Raw genomic sequence first — 17328 nt, forward strand, 5'->3', positions numbered from 1 at the left:
TTTGCCCCAGTATTTTTTTTGTGATTATTGTTGACAAACCTATTGACTATCAAATTAAAAAATCTCATTGATTTAAAAACACCACTTTGGAAGTTATAGGTACGTTTATGAGGTATACTTTTATTTAAAAAATATTTTTTAAAACACCCCTTTTTAAAATAATGGTATCAACCAAACTCCATTTTGTAATTTATTTTTTTTCAACATTAAATGGAACTCAATACATGTTGTTTACACTGCTATAAACAAAAAATGTATACTGTAAGTATTTTTGGTTAAAATAAGTATACAAGTTTGTACTTTTTCACTATAGAAAATCTGTGAAAAATGGCAAAAACATCAAAATTTGGATAATTGACCGTTGTCATGGCAACGGAGGCTAAAAATTTAAATGAATGTTGTAGATATGCTTTTTATTGAAATGTCTATTCATGGTAAAAATTTGAGAGAAATCCATTTTTTTACATCTGCCACCAAATCTTTGATTTTTACAGAAAATGGCTCTTAATACAGCAATTTCATAATTTTTTTTCATAAATTACTTGCTGTGATAGTCCTAGTCTCGATAGAATCAATAATAAGTGATTTGGAGGAGGTTTGCGCAGGTTTTTTTAGAAATGGTCTACCGTACCTGATCAGGTAAGAGCATTCGGCGCATGAAGCCAAAATGTATCGTGATAATCACTTCACCATCACTTGGCGAATATGCATTATTTGCAGTAGTACACAATATGGAATATTAAGGTCTACATAATTTGGATTAAGGCCTACACAATTTGGATTATTAAGGCCTACATAATTTGGATTATTAAGGCCTACATAATTTGGATTATTAAGGCCTACATAATTTGGATTATTAAGGCCTACATAATTTGGATTATTAAGGCCTACATAATTTGGATATTAAGGCCTACATAATTTGGATTATTAACGCCTACATAATTTGGATTATTAACAATAATAGCATACACAATTTACAAAATTACTTGCTATGGTAGTCCTGGTCATGATAGAACCAATAATTAGCCATTTGGAGGAGGTTTGCGCTGGTTTTTTTTTTTAGGTTTGCGCTGTTTGCGCTTGGTTTGCGCAGTTAAGCAATATCCTTTACGTGGTATAACAGTAGTTAAGGATTTGCTTAATGATAACGGAAGTATGCTGTCTTATGAAAAGTTTCATATTAAATATGATATACGTGTGGATTTTTTGACATACCATAGTATAATTGTAGCTATTCCTAAAATATGGAGAGATGCCATGCAATATAATAACTATGATATAATGTTAAAACAAACAAAATGAAGTAATTATAGCATCGAATTTAAAATTGATAGCAAAACTTGCATATACCTTAATAATAATCGCATTAGTGCCGCATACCTGTATCAAATGGGAAAACGAATTTGGACATATAGCCGACTGGGAGGTGTTATATAAATTAACATACATAAGTACAATGGACATAAGACTGAGATATTTTTAGTATAAAATATTAAATATGTTCTTGACTACAAATGTTTTACTACATAAATTTAAAATTAAAGATTCTGAATTATGCGATACTTATAAGGAAGAGCCGAGTGTTTGCATCATCTTTTTTGGAAATGCAAAAAAGTAATATCAATTTGGAAAGACAAATTAATCAAACAAAATGAATTTTTAATAAACCACTACAAACAAAACAGACAGTAGGCCTGCCACTACTACTAGAATAGTTAGTTATCATTTCTTATTTACATAATCACGAAATTTTCACTACTGTTGAACTACGTCTCTAAATCTGTTTTAAAAAGAACAATACAATCATAACCTGTAGTATACTGATAATGCCTATATCGTAAGTAAATCTTTCAGATATTGACATTATGTGCCTATTTATTGTGAAATCATCCATCATAATCATAATATCACCATATTAATCATTATTGTAACATTTTTCATTACAAATAATATATATTGTAATGTTTTAATCTTTCAACGTACCATGGTTTTGTAATCTACAATTCAAACGGTTTAAAAGACCCTAACATAAGAATTTGAGTTAATGAAGGCCCTTTAATAATTAAAAGTATAGCCTTTTTCTTAAACTAAACGCAGGAAATGGCACTTGTAACTTGTTCTCGCTTACTTTTTTATTCACATGAATTAAAATATCATTAACGTGATGCTTATCATGTAATGTTGCTAAAGCTTCCGTCAGGCTTTTAATGTAATACGAACCACAATTGGGGTCGTGATACCTATAGGAATATGCCAGAGGTGCTGTAGAATATCCAATGAGGAAATCAGTCTCATTGAGCTCTTTAGGAGTAGCTCCACCGCCGTCATCTTTTGGGTCATTGGTATTTCGACATGCTTGTATAAAAAATACTTTAGGTTTTAAGTTAAGACTTTTACAGCTATTTGCTCCAACGCTAGCGGTAAGGTCAAAAATCATACAAGCTTCTCCATCACTACCATAAACCATGTCATATCCACCATGAGACAGTATACAGCAAACAAAACAATCATAGTCTTTATGATCTTTTCTTCGCATTTCATCCATCACATCCTTCATCTCCTGAGCAGTTTGGTTGCGTTTCGATACAATTTTAAATCCAAATTCTTTGAAAACACGTTTTAGATTTTCTGTTAAGAGAGCATTGTTTTGTCAGATTTATATAGTAAAATATCTAAGTAATTGATTGATTAAATTGACAAAGTTGGCATTACAAATATAAAGATAAATAACATAATTGTTTGAAAGACTACTTACAACTGATTTTTATAGAAAAATAGGCCTATTGTATATTAATATGTTTCTATATAAATTTATATTGAGTTAATAATAAAACATTGACACGAAGAAAACCCAATCGTTGTATACCTTCATCCTTATCGGAACCATCTCTCGTTGTCAATCCTTTAAAATCAACATTGTTTATGATAAGGCATATTCCACGCGGTGTGTGGGTCATGGCGTATATTTCCAAATCTGGTACAAGAAAAATATACAAATATTATTTTTATAAACAATATTCTGTAAGTCTGAACAAGTTCAAATTTAAGTATTGTGGTTAAAATAACATGATCAAAGTTCAAATACATTTGGTTGCAATTTCACTAATTTTTTAATTTTGTATTGTCACTACTAAATAGAACGTTGGCGTGTCGCGCGTTGAGATAAATTGATGTAAGCAGATTTTTGGGAATTATTCATTATTAATTTGTAATGCATTATATTAATGAATAAATAAGTTGTTGTTATTAGCAATCGTTTTTATTTTAAAGTTAATAACTTATTATGTTTACAATTATAGTAATAAACTTCTAACTTTGTAGTTTAAAGTTTTATATATTAAGACACATAATTTTGCCTAGCATTACCGGATGAGTTGAGTAAATTAAACATAATATTAAATGCTGACCACTACAGAATAGTGTAAGCTAGTCATTTTTAGAATAAAGATAATATGAAATACCTGTATTATAATTCTAGAAAACAATTCTACTCGTTGCTTTGATAACGAATAGAAACAAGAATAATTATAATCAGACACAATGGTATAACTATATTGTTACATTTTCAAAATGAGATCATACTCATAATAATTTACCTTCGCCCGTCATCGCAATATCTGCAACTGGTAGTTGTGTTTCCTCCATTTTCTTTTCTAAGGAAAGATAAATACCATACGTAAATATTTCCGTCTTGCACAATATGTAGATGATACTGCATGTTTTAATGGTACAGAAGGAACAGTGCCTATATTATTCGGGATTTGCGATTGACTTTAGATAATATACACATTTACAGTATTTTGAATGGTGTGGACCGAAATCACATTTTCAATTACCCAGACCCATTAGATCTTTCACCTGAACTAGAAGAATTCTAGAGAGTTCACTCGCTTCGCTCTCACTCTCCAGACGTGCAGTGTAGACGCTCGCGTATCGTACCATCTAGGTCGTCCACACAGATGGTTCTCGAATACACAGTAATTTCAGCGTAAAAAACTGGCGATTTCAAATTTACTAATGCAGGACTATAATATATGTCATTTACAGGAACAAATAAATAGACACGGTGATTTATGTAGTCAACTATAATTAGCACCCTGGGAATTACTTCCGAAAGAGAAAGTTGTCACCAAATGAGTCTAATAATGTTTTAGTCAAATTTAAACAAACCCAATTTGTGTTTTGTATGTAACATTAGGGTTTTGAGGGATTGGTGAAACGAGGAACACTTTCTAAATAAATTCTTTATCCACTCAGTAAAAGAATAATATTTGTTTTCATGTTTTATAAATAATATACCGGTACCATTAAACACAGTGAAATATTTGCGTTTTAATACTTTGTAGAAACTGTGACTGTCGTAGTCGATTGAAATAGTGAAGTAACGATACACCACTACGACGTTTATATTTTTTTGTAATTATTAATTAATACAAACGTTGAGAAGCAACTGTCAGTAATACAGTTTTGTTTGTATATGTGTTTATATTATTACAGACATTTTAGTTTTAAACTAAGATATCTTTATTTCGGAATAAATAACAGCTTGTTGATCAATCAATCAATCAGGCATCCTTCAGTCAACATTGACTATGGAGACAACATTGGAGAGAATTTCATCAGTTATCTAGTGAGTATGTGTGAGTTCCAGTAGGTGATCTAGATGTTCAGATACCTCTCTTCATTTCCATGCGATAAGTCCTGCCTTAATACAATCTTTCCGTGATTTTCGGTCATCAGCCGTTTTTTCCCAGGTGTTAACATTGATGTCCATTGCCTTCAAGTCTCTTTTACATGCATCTTTGAAACGCAAAAGTGGACGTCCTTTGGATCTTTTATAATTCGCTAGCTCACCGTACAACATAACATTTGGAGTTCTTGTATCATCCATTCCTATGACATGACCAAGCCATCGTAGCCTTCGCTGTCGAATTAATGTAAACATCGAAGGAATGCCGCATCTATAAAGGATACTGTTGTTTGTTACCCTGTCCTGCCATCTGATATTTAAGATAGTCCGTAGACAGCGGAGGTGAAATACATTTAGTTTCTTTTCTTGTCTAGCATAGGTTGTCCACGATTCAGCTCCATACTATTAGACCTAATGTTTATCCCTCAAGGACCCATACATTTACCTACTTGTGTTATACCAAATAAGTATACTATCAGCTACTAAAAACAAATATCGTATTATTGTGTGCGGGTTTTTTCAGCGTGGACATCCATTAAACAGTGTATACCACGATCGGAAAACACCCCTATTTGGAATAAATCTGACTTCCGAACCACCACCACTTTTTTCCTTATTTGTTCATCCACGTCAGCCTCTTCATGGTTGTTCACGAGATCATTCAAGACTCGTGTCTAAGAATTCCGTTGCCAATGTTGGGTCTTTTTTAGGATGTCACGGTCATGTATATTAACATTATAAGTATAGGTTTGTATATGTCTGATTTTAACACTCGCCTGCCAGGAAATTTGGAAGGTCTTGACTTCATAGCTTTATCTATGTCTTTAGGCCAATTTTTGTTCTGGTCCAGTTATTAAGAGTTTAAAGAAGACATGTTGTTTAGACTTTAATTCAAGTAACTTGAGGAGAGTATTCTTTGTTTTTATCGTTTTTTCATCTACCTACCTACTACGCATATGAACATATTAATAGAACCTGGAGTGAGTTGGAATAAAAAAACGAATGGCAAGTCAATATTCATTTTGTTGGTCATTATCACAAGGCACATTAGGTATCTGGTGTTCAGCTATTCGTGTATCTTCTACTTTCGGTTCCTTGTATTGTCAATTATGAAAACGTTTTGTTTTAGTGATATTCTCGTCGAATATGCTTGAGTCTACCATACATAAATCCAGAAAATGTCTTTATCGTATCTGACCGTTCTCTGAAACTGTCAACAGACTTTTACAAAATATCATAGTAGAGCCTTCGCTGTATTACAATGTATTACAACTATTACAATAATTAGGTCGTGCCCACAGATGGTTCTCGAATACATAGTAACTTCAGCGTAAAAAAAAACTGGCGATTTCAAATGTACGTACCGCAGGACTATAAAACATTGTCGTTTACAGAAACGAAAAAATAGACACAATGATTTATGTAGTCAACCAAAATTAGCACCCTGGGAATTACTTCTGAAAGAGAAACTTGTCACAAAATGAGTCCAAATTTTTTATTTTGACGTGACTCATTTAAGCAAACCCAATTATTTGTGTTTTGTATCTAGCATTAGGGTTGGGGATGAGGATAGGTACAAAAAGGAAAAATTTTTAAATATGTTCTTTATCCACTCTGTAACGAAATATTTTTTTTTCAGTTTTATAGGCCTATAAATAATATACTACTAAATAGAGTAAACATTTCCGATTCAATACTTAGTTAAAACTGTCACTGTCATAGTCGATTGAAATAGTAAAGTACATGTAATGATACACCACTACGACGTTTATATTTTTTGTAATTATTAATTAATACAAACGTTGAGAAGCAACTTTATTGTTAGAAAACTTACTTTGGTGTACATGACTTGTACTAAACAAATTCCAATGGGTTTCCGGTTTATAAAGTTAAGTGGTCTATTTCGCACAAGTGTGAGAGTTCTAAATAAATGTATTTATTTGTATCTCATTGTAAATACGACTGTTACCTGCTTACAAACCTAATACATGGTATTAACACTAATTGTGTTCATGGTAGAAATAAGTATGAAATGATGTTAAAGGTCACCTTGTTGAAATGAGATTCCTTGCTGTAACGGAACCAACTCCTCAAGCTTGTCTGAAAATAGATAAAATACATTAATTTTATAACCATTCCAAATAGCCTAATTAAGGGATACTTTTAAATCGTAAATCATAAATCAACAATATTTTGTTTTAAAGTGTACTATACCAAGATTGTTAAATTACTCAATTGGCATCATAATTTAAATAATTGCAACTATACCTTTTTTGTTATTAAAGTCGTAACAAAAAATACAATACCAAAACAACCTACTTGCTTATACATACTATATGAAAATTGATTTCAGACACATTCTACTGTTTGCCTCAATTTCAATAGAGCTTAAATACATGTTAATGATTTGTGGCCTGAGTAGACCTACCTTCATCTCCAATAAACGGTTTTCCATCTAATAAAATATAAATAAATAAAACGTTAAAATGAAGAAATGAGTCCCACCCATATTTTTAGATCAAAATGTAATGCCCATTAAAAATATATATAATTTGATTCGTAAAATAAGTAGTAAAAGTGTTCAGTTTGACTAATGAGGTTGGACTATTGTAACCCGACTCGAATTATGTCATGTCACAATAACAACGCGAGAGGAAATTCAACTTAATACGCAAATAAATGTTTAAATCTTACGGTAAGACATCGCGTGGTTCGTCTTCACGACGGTATACTTTGTTAGCGGCCTAAATATAACAGTTACCGTGTACTATAATATTACCTACATATTTTGTAGTTTTTATTTGTCTTCAAAGTTAATTATAAATAAGTTAATAATATTAAGTAATTCATTATTCCCTGCTGAAACGTAAACGTAAAACTTATAGACATAGAAAGAAATGTATAATTAATAACACAAAAAGAACCACAAACAATAGATAATTACAAACAAATAAAAAATCCAACTTCCTGCCCATTCATGTTATGTAACCCTGTAGAGCTATGTTATGGTTGTACTTTTGACCTGACGAGTGTGTTAGCTTTGCTAGCATACAAAACAAATTTTTAGTCAACAAAGTACCATGAAGTGACGAAGTTTACATCACAGGCACATAATAAATTCTAAACAACCCGGTGATACTATACTGAAATTTAATTAATTAATTTGAAACGATAAAGATGAGAATGAGAAAAGGTCGCCCCAACCGAGACTTCAACCCGAAACCTTCTCATTGATATGCAGCTGTCCTAACCATTAGACCACTGCGGCTTTCATTGTATTGTTCAAACTTGACTGGATAGCCACTCTTTAACATTCAGTCCTTCAGTTGTACGCAAGCGCACCAGAGATCAAATTGATACGCCGTCATCTTTCAGAATTTTGTTCACGAAGCGGGATCTCTGAAGAGATACTTTGTTATATATAAACATCACAGGCACAGCATAAATTCTAATCCACCCGGTGATATACTGAAATTTAATTAATAAATTTCTCAACAAAAATGATTGCAACCAAATTGAACATCGCCGACAGAGTTGACACAACTGCAAATAAAGATGCCTTCATAACTCTTAAAGATCACAAACCGAACTTCAGCAAAAACGCGACTTGCCGATTAATAAACCCGACCAAATCCGAGATAGGCAAGATAAGCAAAACTATACTCGATCGTATTAACAGCAAAATTACATCAAAACTTCGCATCAATCTATGGAAAATAAATACCTCAACGGTCATCGAATGGTTCAAGAGCATAGACAAGAAACAACAACACAACTTTATATGCTCCGATATCGTGGCATTTTACCCCTCTATCAGCAACGACCTACTGAACAAGGCACTAGACTTCGCTGCTAGATACAACGATATTACCAACGACGAAAGACACACCATCGTACATACCAATATTATCACACAAACAGCAACCATGGCAAAAGAAAGGCCCCACAGCATTCGATGTGACTATGGGTAGTTATGATGGCGCAGAAACGTGTGAACTTGTTGGGAGCTTCCTGTTACACCAGTTACAACAGAAACTAGGAATACACATAGGACTTTACAGAGATGACGGTCTTGCCGTCACAGACACCACACCTAAAATTAAAAAAAGACATATGCCAGATATTCAAAGATAATGGCCTACGGATTACCATAGAAGCAAACAAACAAGTCTTTAACATCTTAGACGTCACACTCAACCTAGCGAGGAACACATACCAGCCCTACACCAAACCAAACGCCACGTTACAGTATATCCATCAACAAAGTAACCACCCACCGCTCATTCTAAAGAATATACCCGCAGGAAAAAACAAACAACTCTCGTCCTTGTCATCCAACAAGAATCTATTCAACCAAGCCTCCCCTGTATACCAGAAAGCCCTTAAAGACAGTAGATATCATCAGTAGATGAACTCAGTAAACATATTTGGACACTCAAGGACAACAACACAGACTATTCAATCTCATGGCGCATCTCGGTATCTACTAAAGCATATAGTAGCGCAAACAAAAAATGCAAAGAGAAATTATTTATCATACGCCACCCTGAATTATCGACATTAAACAAACAAACTTGTGTCCGCCTGCCGACACATAAAGAAAGCATTGTTACATAACAGCTAACGTTCCAAAATATATCACCTGCAAATGCTAATTTTACAAGTAAATGTGCTTATAAGCAATGTTGTAATTGATTATTCTAATTATAGTCTCCTTGTTGTGGAATCGGTGAGAAATAATGAGGTGAACACGTTGTTGCAATATGTTGTCTTTATTAGATTTATTATTATTCAACAACTGTGTTGGGTTGTCTATAAGAACAAACAAAATACACTAAGTAGATAGTTCTGTAGTCAACAAATACTTCGAAACATATAATAAAGAATAGTACGACTACCCCCTCTATAGTAATAGAAAGATGTAGACACTCGTACGCCGACTCGACTTAACGAAGTGATAACGTCAAGCGAGGCCTAGATATATGAACTTTAACAACAATAAAATAACAAATTTTTAAATGTGTACACAACTCAAAGACTGCCCCTGCAGACTCCTGGCTAAACATATTAATAAACGATTCTAATTAAACTCACCCAAAGGGTTCCAAATAACAAATAAAGATGATTACACAGCATGAATATCTCACACGATACCAAATTGTATATGATTTCGTTCAGCCTGCGTATTGTACGCGCACTGGCACGCAACTCACAAATTGAAAACAAATGACGTCATGACATCCCAGCCCCTAAAAAGTGACGGATGGTCACAACTAGTAACAAAGTCTACAACTTTAAATGTAACAATGAAAAGTTCATAAATGTCAATTACACTTTAAATCATCAATCACAGTGATCAAGGAACATCATTTGATCCACAAATCACTACATGTCTGAACGTTCGGTGCTCTTCATTAGCATGATCAACTTAGTAACCGGTTTCTTAGCATTGATACCATCTGCAAATCTTATGTCAACAACCCTAACAAGGTCATCTTTCCCTGGATAAACTTTACTGACTTCTGCCATTTCCCAACTACCACGTTTCTTGTTCTCACCAATGACAAGTACTATGTCACCTTCCATTACATTCTCCATTGATTTCTGCCATTTAAGTCTTGGTGAGAGCTTATGGATACACTCCATCCATCGGTGCCAGAAACCATTCACCATAGAGTTACAAATTTCTCTCCGTTTTCTCAAATTTCCATGGAATTCTTCACACGGTAATTCCGGACACTGTAAATTACCTCTTCCAATCAGGAAATGATTAGGAGTTAATGGCGGGTGATCCAGGGGCGATGATGACTTGGCTGTCAAAGGTCGACTATTGATAAGACCAGATATCTGACAGAACACCGTCTCCCATTTCAACAAATGTTAGTCTATCAGCTTTCACCAACTGTCTCATGCCTTTCTTCACCTCTTGAACCATGCGCTCAACAGCTCCTTGGTGATGAGGTCCACCTGGTGGTCCAAATTTCCACTGCACATTATAACGTTGGCATTGTTCTCGTATCTTCGTCTGGTCTAGTCTCAAATTCAACTCATTCATTGTATTGTCAGCCCCTCTGAAACATGTGCCATTGTCACTCACCAACAAAGATGGTGCTCCTCTGATGCTTACAAATCGTTCCATTGCTTGTAGGAACGCTTGGGTAGTAAGATCTTGGACACAGGTTAAGTGTACAGCTCTAGTCACGGCACACGTAAAAACTGCACAATATCCTTTTGTGGTGGTATTTTTGTTCAGTTTAACGTTAACTGGGCCCAGATAGTCTACGAGTGTGGAACTAAATGGCGGTGAGCATGGTTTCACTCGGAAGTCTGGTAGGTCAGCCATCTTCTGCTCTATTGGCTTCCCTTTGTGTCTCCTACAAATAGTACATTGTCGTACAACTGTTTTTGAGATGTTGGTATCCCCAATAATCCAAAACTTCTTTCTGACCTCTGATGCGGTTCTCAGGTGGCCCCCATGTAAAGAGTGTATGTGTCTATCCCGAACAATCAGTAAACTGATATGGCTTCCCTTCGGTAGTAGGTAAGGGTGTCTTATGTCATACGACAGTGGTGCATTCTTAATCCGTCCACAAACACGGTACACTCCTTCTTTCTCATCGAAGACTGGATCTAGCTTCATGATGTTGTGATCATTGAAATTTATCTCAGCTTTTCCCTGTCGGATCCAAAGCAACTCAGCTTCCTTCAATGCATGTGGTGAAGGCCACTCAGAAATTTGTGAAGTTAACTTCTTTAACCATTGGTTCTTTGGTAACTGCTTTAAGGACACAACTCTTGCTGTGACCATCTTAAGTTTTGGCCAACTAGAAAACTTGGTGGGATCAAGTATTCTTTCAAATTCAGGGATAGCCTTTATTTTGAGTGTTAGTGTCTTAGCATTACGGACATGGAATTTCTTTTGTTCTCCATCTTCAGGAGCTACTTGAACATTTGTCGGAGTTTTAGGCCAAGAGATTGGTGGTGATCGTAGGAACCCTGGTCCATCGATGACTTTCTTCATATCGTCAATGTTTCCTCCTCTTGAAACAATATCTATAGTGTTCTGGTCTGATGGTACAAAGGCAATATCTTTGATCGGGTCAAATTCAGAAGTGATCTCACCTACACGGTATGCAACATACGATCGGAAAGATTTAGATTGACCTCTCAGCCAACTGATGGCAGTCATACTGTCTGTCCAAATCTTTGAATAAACTATGTCAAACCTCAAAGCATTCTTTACAGTGAGCATCAGCCTTGAAAGCAGCAGAATTGCTTGAAGTTCTTTCCTGGGGATGCTTGATTGTTTAAGTGGTGTGAGTCTGGCTCGGGCGCACACAAACGACAAATAAGCTTCAGTTGACTCTTCATGTGACCACCTTAGCCAAACTCCGATACCCATAGCATCTTCTGAAGCATCACTTGCACCATGCAGAGATACTTTTGGTAATGGTCTTTTTCCTCTAAATGGCTCTGGAATAAGACATCTTGGAATTTCTATGTCACTTGCTTTTTCAAGGTCTTTATTGATTTCACTGAGAATAGCACAAAGTTCACCTCTCTGGTTAAGTGGTGTATCCCAATCAATGTTTAGTTGCCACAGTTTTTGTAACAGTGTTTTCGGTCGGACAAGGATACCGGAAAGCATACCGAATACGTCATAGTAAGAAGCGGTTTGTTTCAGAATGCTACGTTTAGTTGGGATTAGACCTTGAATTAGTTTTACCTCTTTGACCTTTAGAGTGTCGTTCACAAGGTCCCACTTTGTTCCCAAAGCTGTTGCAGCAGTGGCGTCTTCTGATTCATCACACATATTCCTAACGTTGGATTGCCATTTCCTGATATTGAAGTTTCCTTTCTTCAGAGTCTCAATGAGTGTAGACTTTAAGTTGTCAGCCTCATTAGCATCAGTAACAGATTCATTCAAATCATCCATGTAAAACTGGTCAGTAACAATTCTTTCTAATTGTTTATCACCGGGTGCATGCTCAGATACTATATGCCTCAAAGTCACAATAGCCGCAGTTGGTGATGGCTTGTCACCAAACGTAACAGTCGTCAACTCGTACACTTGAATTGGATGGTTAGGATTCTCTCTGAACACAAATCGATGAAAGCGGGCATCATCAGAACTGATTTTAATAGCCTGGAACATCTTACTAATGTCAGCAATTATACCAACTTCGTTTTCTCGGAATCGTAGGGCAACATCAACAAGGCCAACAGCCATTAAGTCGCGTGCTACAATGCATAGTGATACCGGACCGACAGACAGACCGACAGACCGACAGACAGACAGACAGACAGAAAATAAATTTTGAAAATGTTAAGCGCGCGTACGCATGCGTTACATTCGCTACGCACGAAATTGTATTGCCATATAATGATTTATGCCCTGAAATTTATGAGTACCAAATTTTATTTAATTGTGATTCATGGTTGTGAAGATATGATTACAAACGTGATTTCGTTAAATCGTGCGTAGACCGCGTAATTTTTTATTGCGCACCGTGAAAACATAACCAAATTGATTCCTGGCCATAAGGAATATACTGTGAAAAATTGACCTAGCTAGATTAAACTGATATCAAGATAACGTCTTAAAGCGATAAAACGCATAGTGATACCGGACCGACAGACAGACAGACAGACAGACAGACAGACCGACAGACAGACCGACAGACAGACCGACAGACAGACCGACAGACAGACAGACAGACAGACAGACCGACATAGTGAACTATAGAGTCGCTTCCACGCGACTAAAAAGATCTGTATTAACATTTTCTCCTTTATATAAATAATCATTAAGAGAATGGCCTTGAAATCTTGCCTTCCCATCATATACCACTCTCACAGGTGTTGTTTTAGATTCTTTGGTTACGGAAAAGTGTGGTAAAAACCACATCTTCCTTCCAGCCTCTCTATCTCTTTGTAGCTCTGCTTCTGTCACTCGACGAGAGACACCTCTTTTCAGTTGATCTCTCATTTGTTCGCAATACACTTCCCATTCTATGCTTCTATTCTCAAATTGCTTTTCTAGGCTCTTTAGTCTCTTCACAGCATACCCATAGTTATCTGGAAGGTCATTTGGCAGTTGTTTCACACTCTGATCAATTGTTTCCGTTGCCTTGCGGTTTGTAAGATGTTCAGAGCATTTGCACTTCTTTGGTTCTAAACCCATTGTCTCAATGCCAAGAAAATCTTCCATTGGTCTAACTGCAGACACATTAACATAGTTGAAGAGTGCTGATGTGGTGAGTTGTCCTCCTTGGATAAACCATCCAAAAGGACATTTCACGGCTACAGGTTCATTGATACATTCACCTCGGAGGTACTCTTCCCAAATCATTAAGTGTGTGTTATCGACACCAAGCAGTACATCAATAGTTGGGTATGGAGCAACTTGTAAATCAATTTCATTTAGATGACTGTATTGTTTAAGCTGTTCTTTGTATACTATAGGAGCATCTCCGCAGGGTTCGTCTATTTCTGTGACGGTGAGTGGACAAGACCATGTACCATTTACGTCTTCAATGTAGCAATTCAGCAATCGTAGTTTCTTAGTAATTTTCTTACCACCAACCAGACTCAGATCGTGTTTTTAGTCGCGTGGAAGCGACTCTATTGTTCACTATGTCGGTCGGTCGGTTTCGTTTATTTATTTTTTCCACTCACTTATATATATATATATATATATATCATTTACATTTACATAACATAACATATATTAATTGTGGGTGGATGGAAGTCACAGTAAGTTCACTGAACTTTAAGTCGTGACTCCCGTATGCCTAAGTATACTAACATTGCTACAGAGTAGACTAAAATATGAATATATAATAGTGAAAGTACATAAAATAAAGAAATAAAAAAAAATTTAAATTATAGGAGTTAAGATAAACCAGGCAATTATATAATATATGATAAAAGGGATAATGATAACAATTAGAGTACAATATGAAATATAATTAAATATGGTATAATAACAAGTATAACGATACAATGTAGCGGAGATTATTGAATACCAGGGTGAAGGATTTAATGCCATGTATCACCACCAAATAAATAAGGATAAAAGATCGGCGAAAATTTATGTAGCATATTCTGACACCATTTTGTGTTTGAAATTAGATTTAAAACTAGAAAAGGAAGATTTCTGTTTAAGTTCATTTGAGAGTGAAGTCCAAAGTTTGGGACCAAAATAATACATAGAAAATCGTCGAGCCTTAACATTTAAATTATCAAGGATATAATTGTTAACAGAGGATCGGGTTTTATAGGAATGGCGTTCGTCAATTCTTGTAAATAAAGCATTAAAATGTGAAGGCAGTAAATTGTTAGATAAACGGTACATAAATGAGGCAACTTGTAATTTATTTAAATCATAAATGTTTAAAACGTTAAATCTTTTAAAAAGTAATTTTGTATGGGCTCTAAATGATTCTCCCGCGCAAATCCGAAGTGCACGTTTTTGTAGTTTAAAAAGGCGGTCAATTTGAGTTTTCTCTAGACTTGTCCAGGGGCATAACGTATTAAATTTATCTAGAGTAATTGCCCAACATAAATTGGCATAAGAAAGGTAAGGCAAAACTAAAGTATTATAAAGGGTTAATAAGGTTTTTTGAGGGAAGATATGTTTTAATTTGTTCAATATTCCAACATTTCTAGAAACTAGATTACTGATTTTATTTATATGTAGTTTCCAAGTCAGAGAGGCATCTATGGTTACTCCTAAAAATTGGGTTTCATTAACTCGTTTGATCATTTTATTATCAATGTATATTTGTTCATTTAAAGAATTTGAAATTTTACGTTTAGAAAATATTATATAGTTCGTTTTGAATGTATTAAGAGTTAATTTATTGTGTTTGAGCCAATTTGAAACTTTAAGTAACTCATCATTGACAATTTTAAACAAGGTATTTAATTTAGGATGAGAGAAAAAAATATTTGTGTCGTCAGCAAATAAGATAAAATTTAGTAATTTAGAGCTGTTTGGTATATCGTTAACAAAAATCAGGAATAAGAGTGGTCCAAGAATCGATCCTTGGGGAACACCACAGGTTAAACGGGAATAGGAAGAGTTAAAATTATTTAAGGAAGTAAACTGAACACGATTGGAAAGGTAGCTTTTAATTAGTTTTAAAGGAAGGCCTCTGATACCGTAATTTGAAAGTTTATGAATTAAAATATCGTGGTTAATAGTATCGAAGGCCTTAGATAAATCAAGGAAAATGCCAACAGAAAACTCATTTTTACTCAGGGCAATTGTAATTTTGTCAAAAATATCTAATAAAGCAAGATCTGTTGAATACTTTTTCCTGAAACCATATTGGCCTTTAAATAAAATGTTATGTTTAGTTAAAAAGGAAGAAATTCGATTATGCATTATTTTTTCAATTAATTTTGAGAAACAAGGAAGTAGGGAGATTGGTCTGTAGTTATTGAAATGATGAGGATCTTCTTTCTTGTAGATAGGAATGACTTTAGCTATTTTAAAAGAATCAGGAAAAATACCGGTTTGAAAAGAAGTATTAAAAATGTGAGTTAAGGGTTTGCATATAAAATTAGAAACACGTTTAATAATTTTATTGGAAAACCCATCAAACCCAGGAGATTTATTATCTTTGAGGGAAAGTATTATACTGACAACTTCATGTTCGGTTACAGGACTAAGAAAGAGAGAGTGCACACATGGACGAGGTAGGGTAGAAGTATAATTATCATTATCCGACACATGTATTTTGTTAACTAAATTTGGCCCTATACTAGTAAAATAATTATTGAATTCAGTTGCAATTTGTTGAGGATTATTTAATTCAATGTCATTGTTAATAAAGTGAGAAGGAAACGGTTTACGAGATTTCTTGCCAAGGACTCCATTTATTGTTTGCCAGGTTTTTTGGATGTTATTTTTATGGAATTCAAATTTGTCACTGAAGTAATTCTTTTGGGCAGTACGAAGGATTTTGGTAAGTACATTTCGATATTTAACATATTTATCTTTGTCCTTTTGCTTTTTAGATATAAGAAATGTTTTATATAATTTGTGTTTTTTGTCGATAGATTTAATTAAGCATTTAGTTATCCAAGGTTTTTTTTCTTTCCGAATATTGCGTCTGGAACGAGTGGTTTTAATGTTGTTATTATATAATGTACTAAATATGTCGTTGAATAAAGCGTATGCCTCATTGGGTTCATTGGAGTTATAAATACTAGTCCAGTCAACATTTGACAAATCATTACTTAAGGCAGAAATTGAAATATCATTGACTTTTTTTATGTATATATATTTTGATTTAGGTTTCAGGTGTTGGAGAGGTTCTGATTTATGTACTAACAAGAAAACAGGAAAGTGATCCAAGATGTCCGAATATAGAATTCCGGAAGAAATGTTATCATATAGATTATTACAAAAAATATTGTCGATTAAAGTTGCAGAATTACGCGTAATTCTAGTTGGCCTAGTAATAAGAGGATACTAATTTGATTGAAATAAAGTATTAACAAAATCAGAAGTACCTTTATGTGTTTTGGAATTTAACAAGTTAATATTAAAGTCTCCTGAAATATATGCTGTTTTTTTCTCATTTATTAATGGTGTCAATTAAATTAGAGATATCTTTATTAAATGT

At 34.3% G+C, this 17328-nt stretch overlaps 1 protein-coding gene across 6 annotated transcripts in view; it reads right to left on the minus strand.

Moving 5' to 3' along the window:
- Positions 1-1638: 1638 nt before the first annotated feature.
- Positions 1639-17328, minus strand: part of LOC140049577 (caspase-6-like) — a 36034-nt gene continuing 20344 nt past the window's right edge. For all 6 annotated transcript variants that reach the window (XM_072094483.1, XM_072094480.1, XM_072094481.1 and 3 more), the window contains 5 exons: positions 7119-7145; positions 6740-6790; positions 3597-3653; positions 2867-2974; positions 1639-2628 (listed from right to left, as the gene is read on the minus strand). In XM_072094483.1, coding sequence (XP_071950584.1) covers positions 2063-2628; positions 2867-2974; positions 3597-3653; positions 6740-6790; positions 7119-7145 — 809 coding nt within the window. In that variant the 3' untranslated portion in view covers positions 1639-2062. The remainder of the gene's footprint in view (positions 2629-2866; positions 2975-3596; positions 3654-6739; positions 6791-7118; positions 7146-17328) is intronic.

The sequence above is a fragment of the Antedon mediterranea genome, chromosome 5 (assembly GCF_964355755.1).
Source record: "Antedon mediterranea chromosome 5, ecAntMedi1.1, whole genome shotgun sequence".
Classification (NCBI taxonomy): domain Eukaryota; kingdom Metazoa; phylum Echinodermata; class Crinoidea; order Comatulida; family Antedonidae; genus Antedon; species Antedon mediterranea.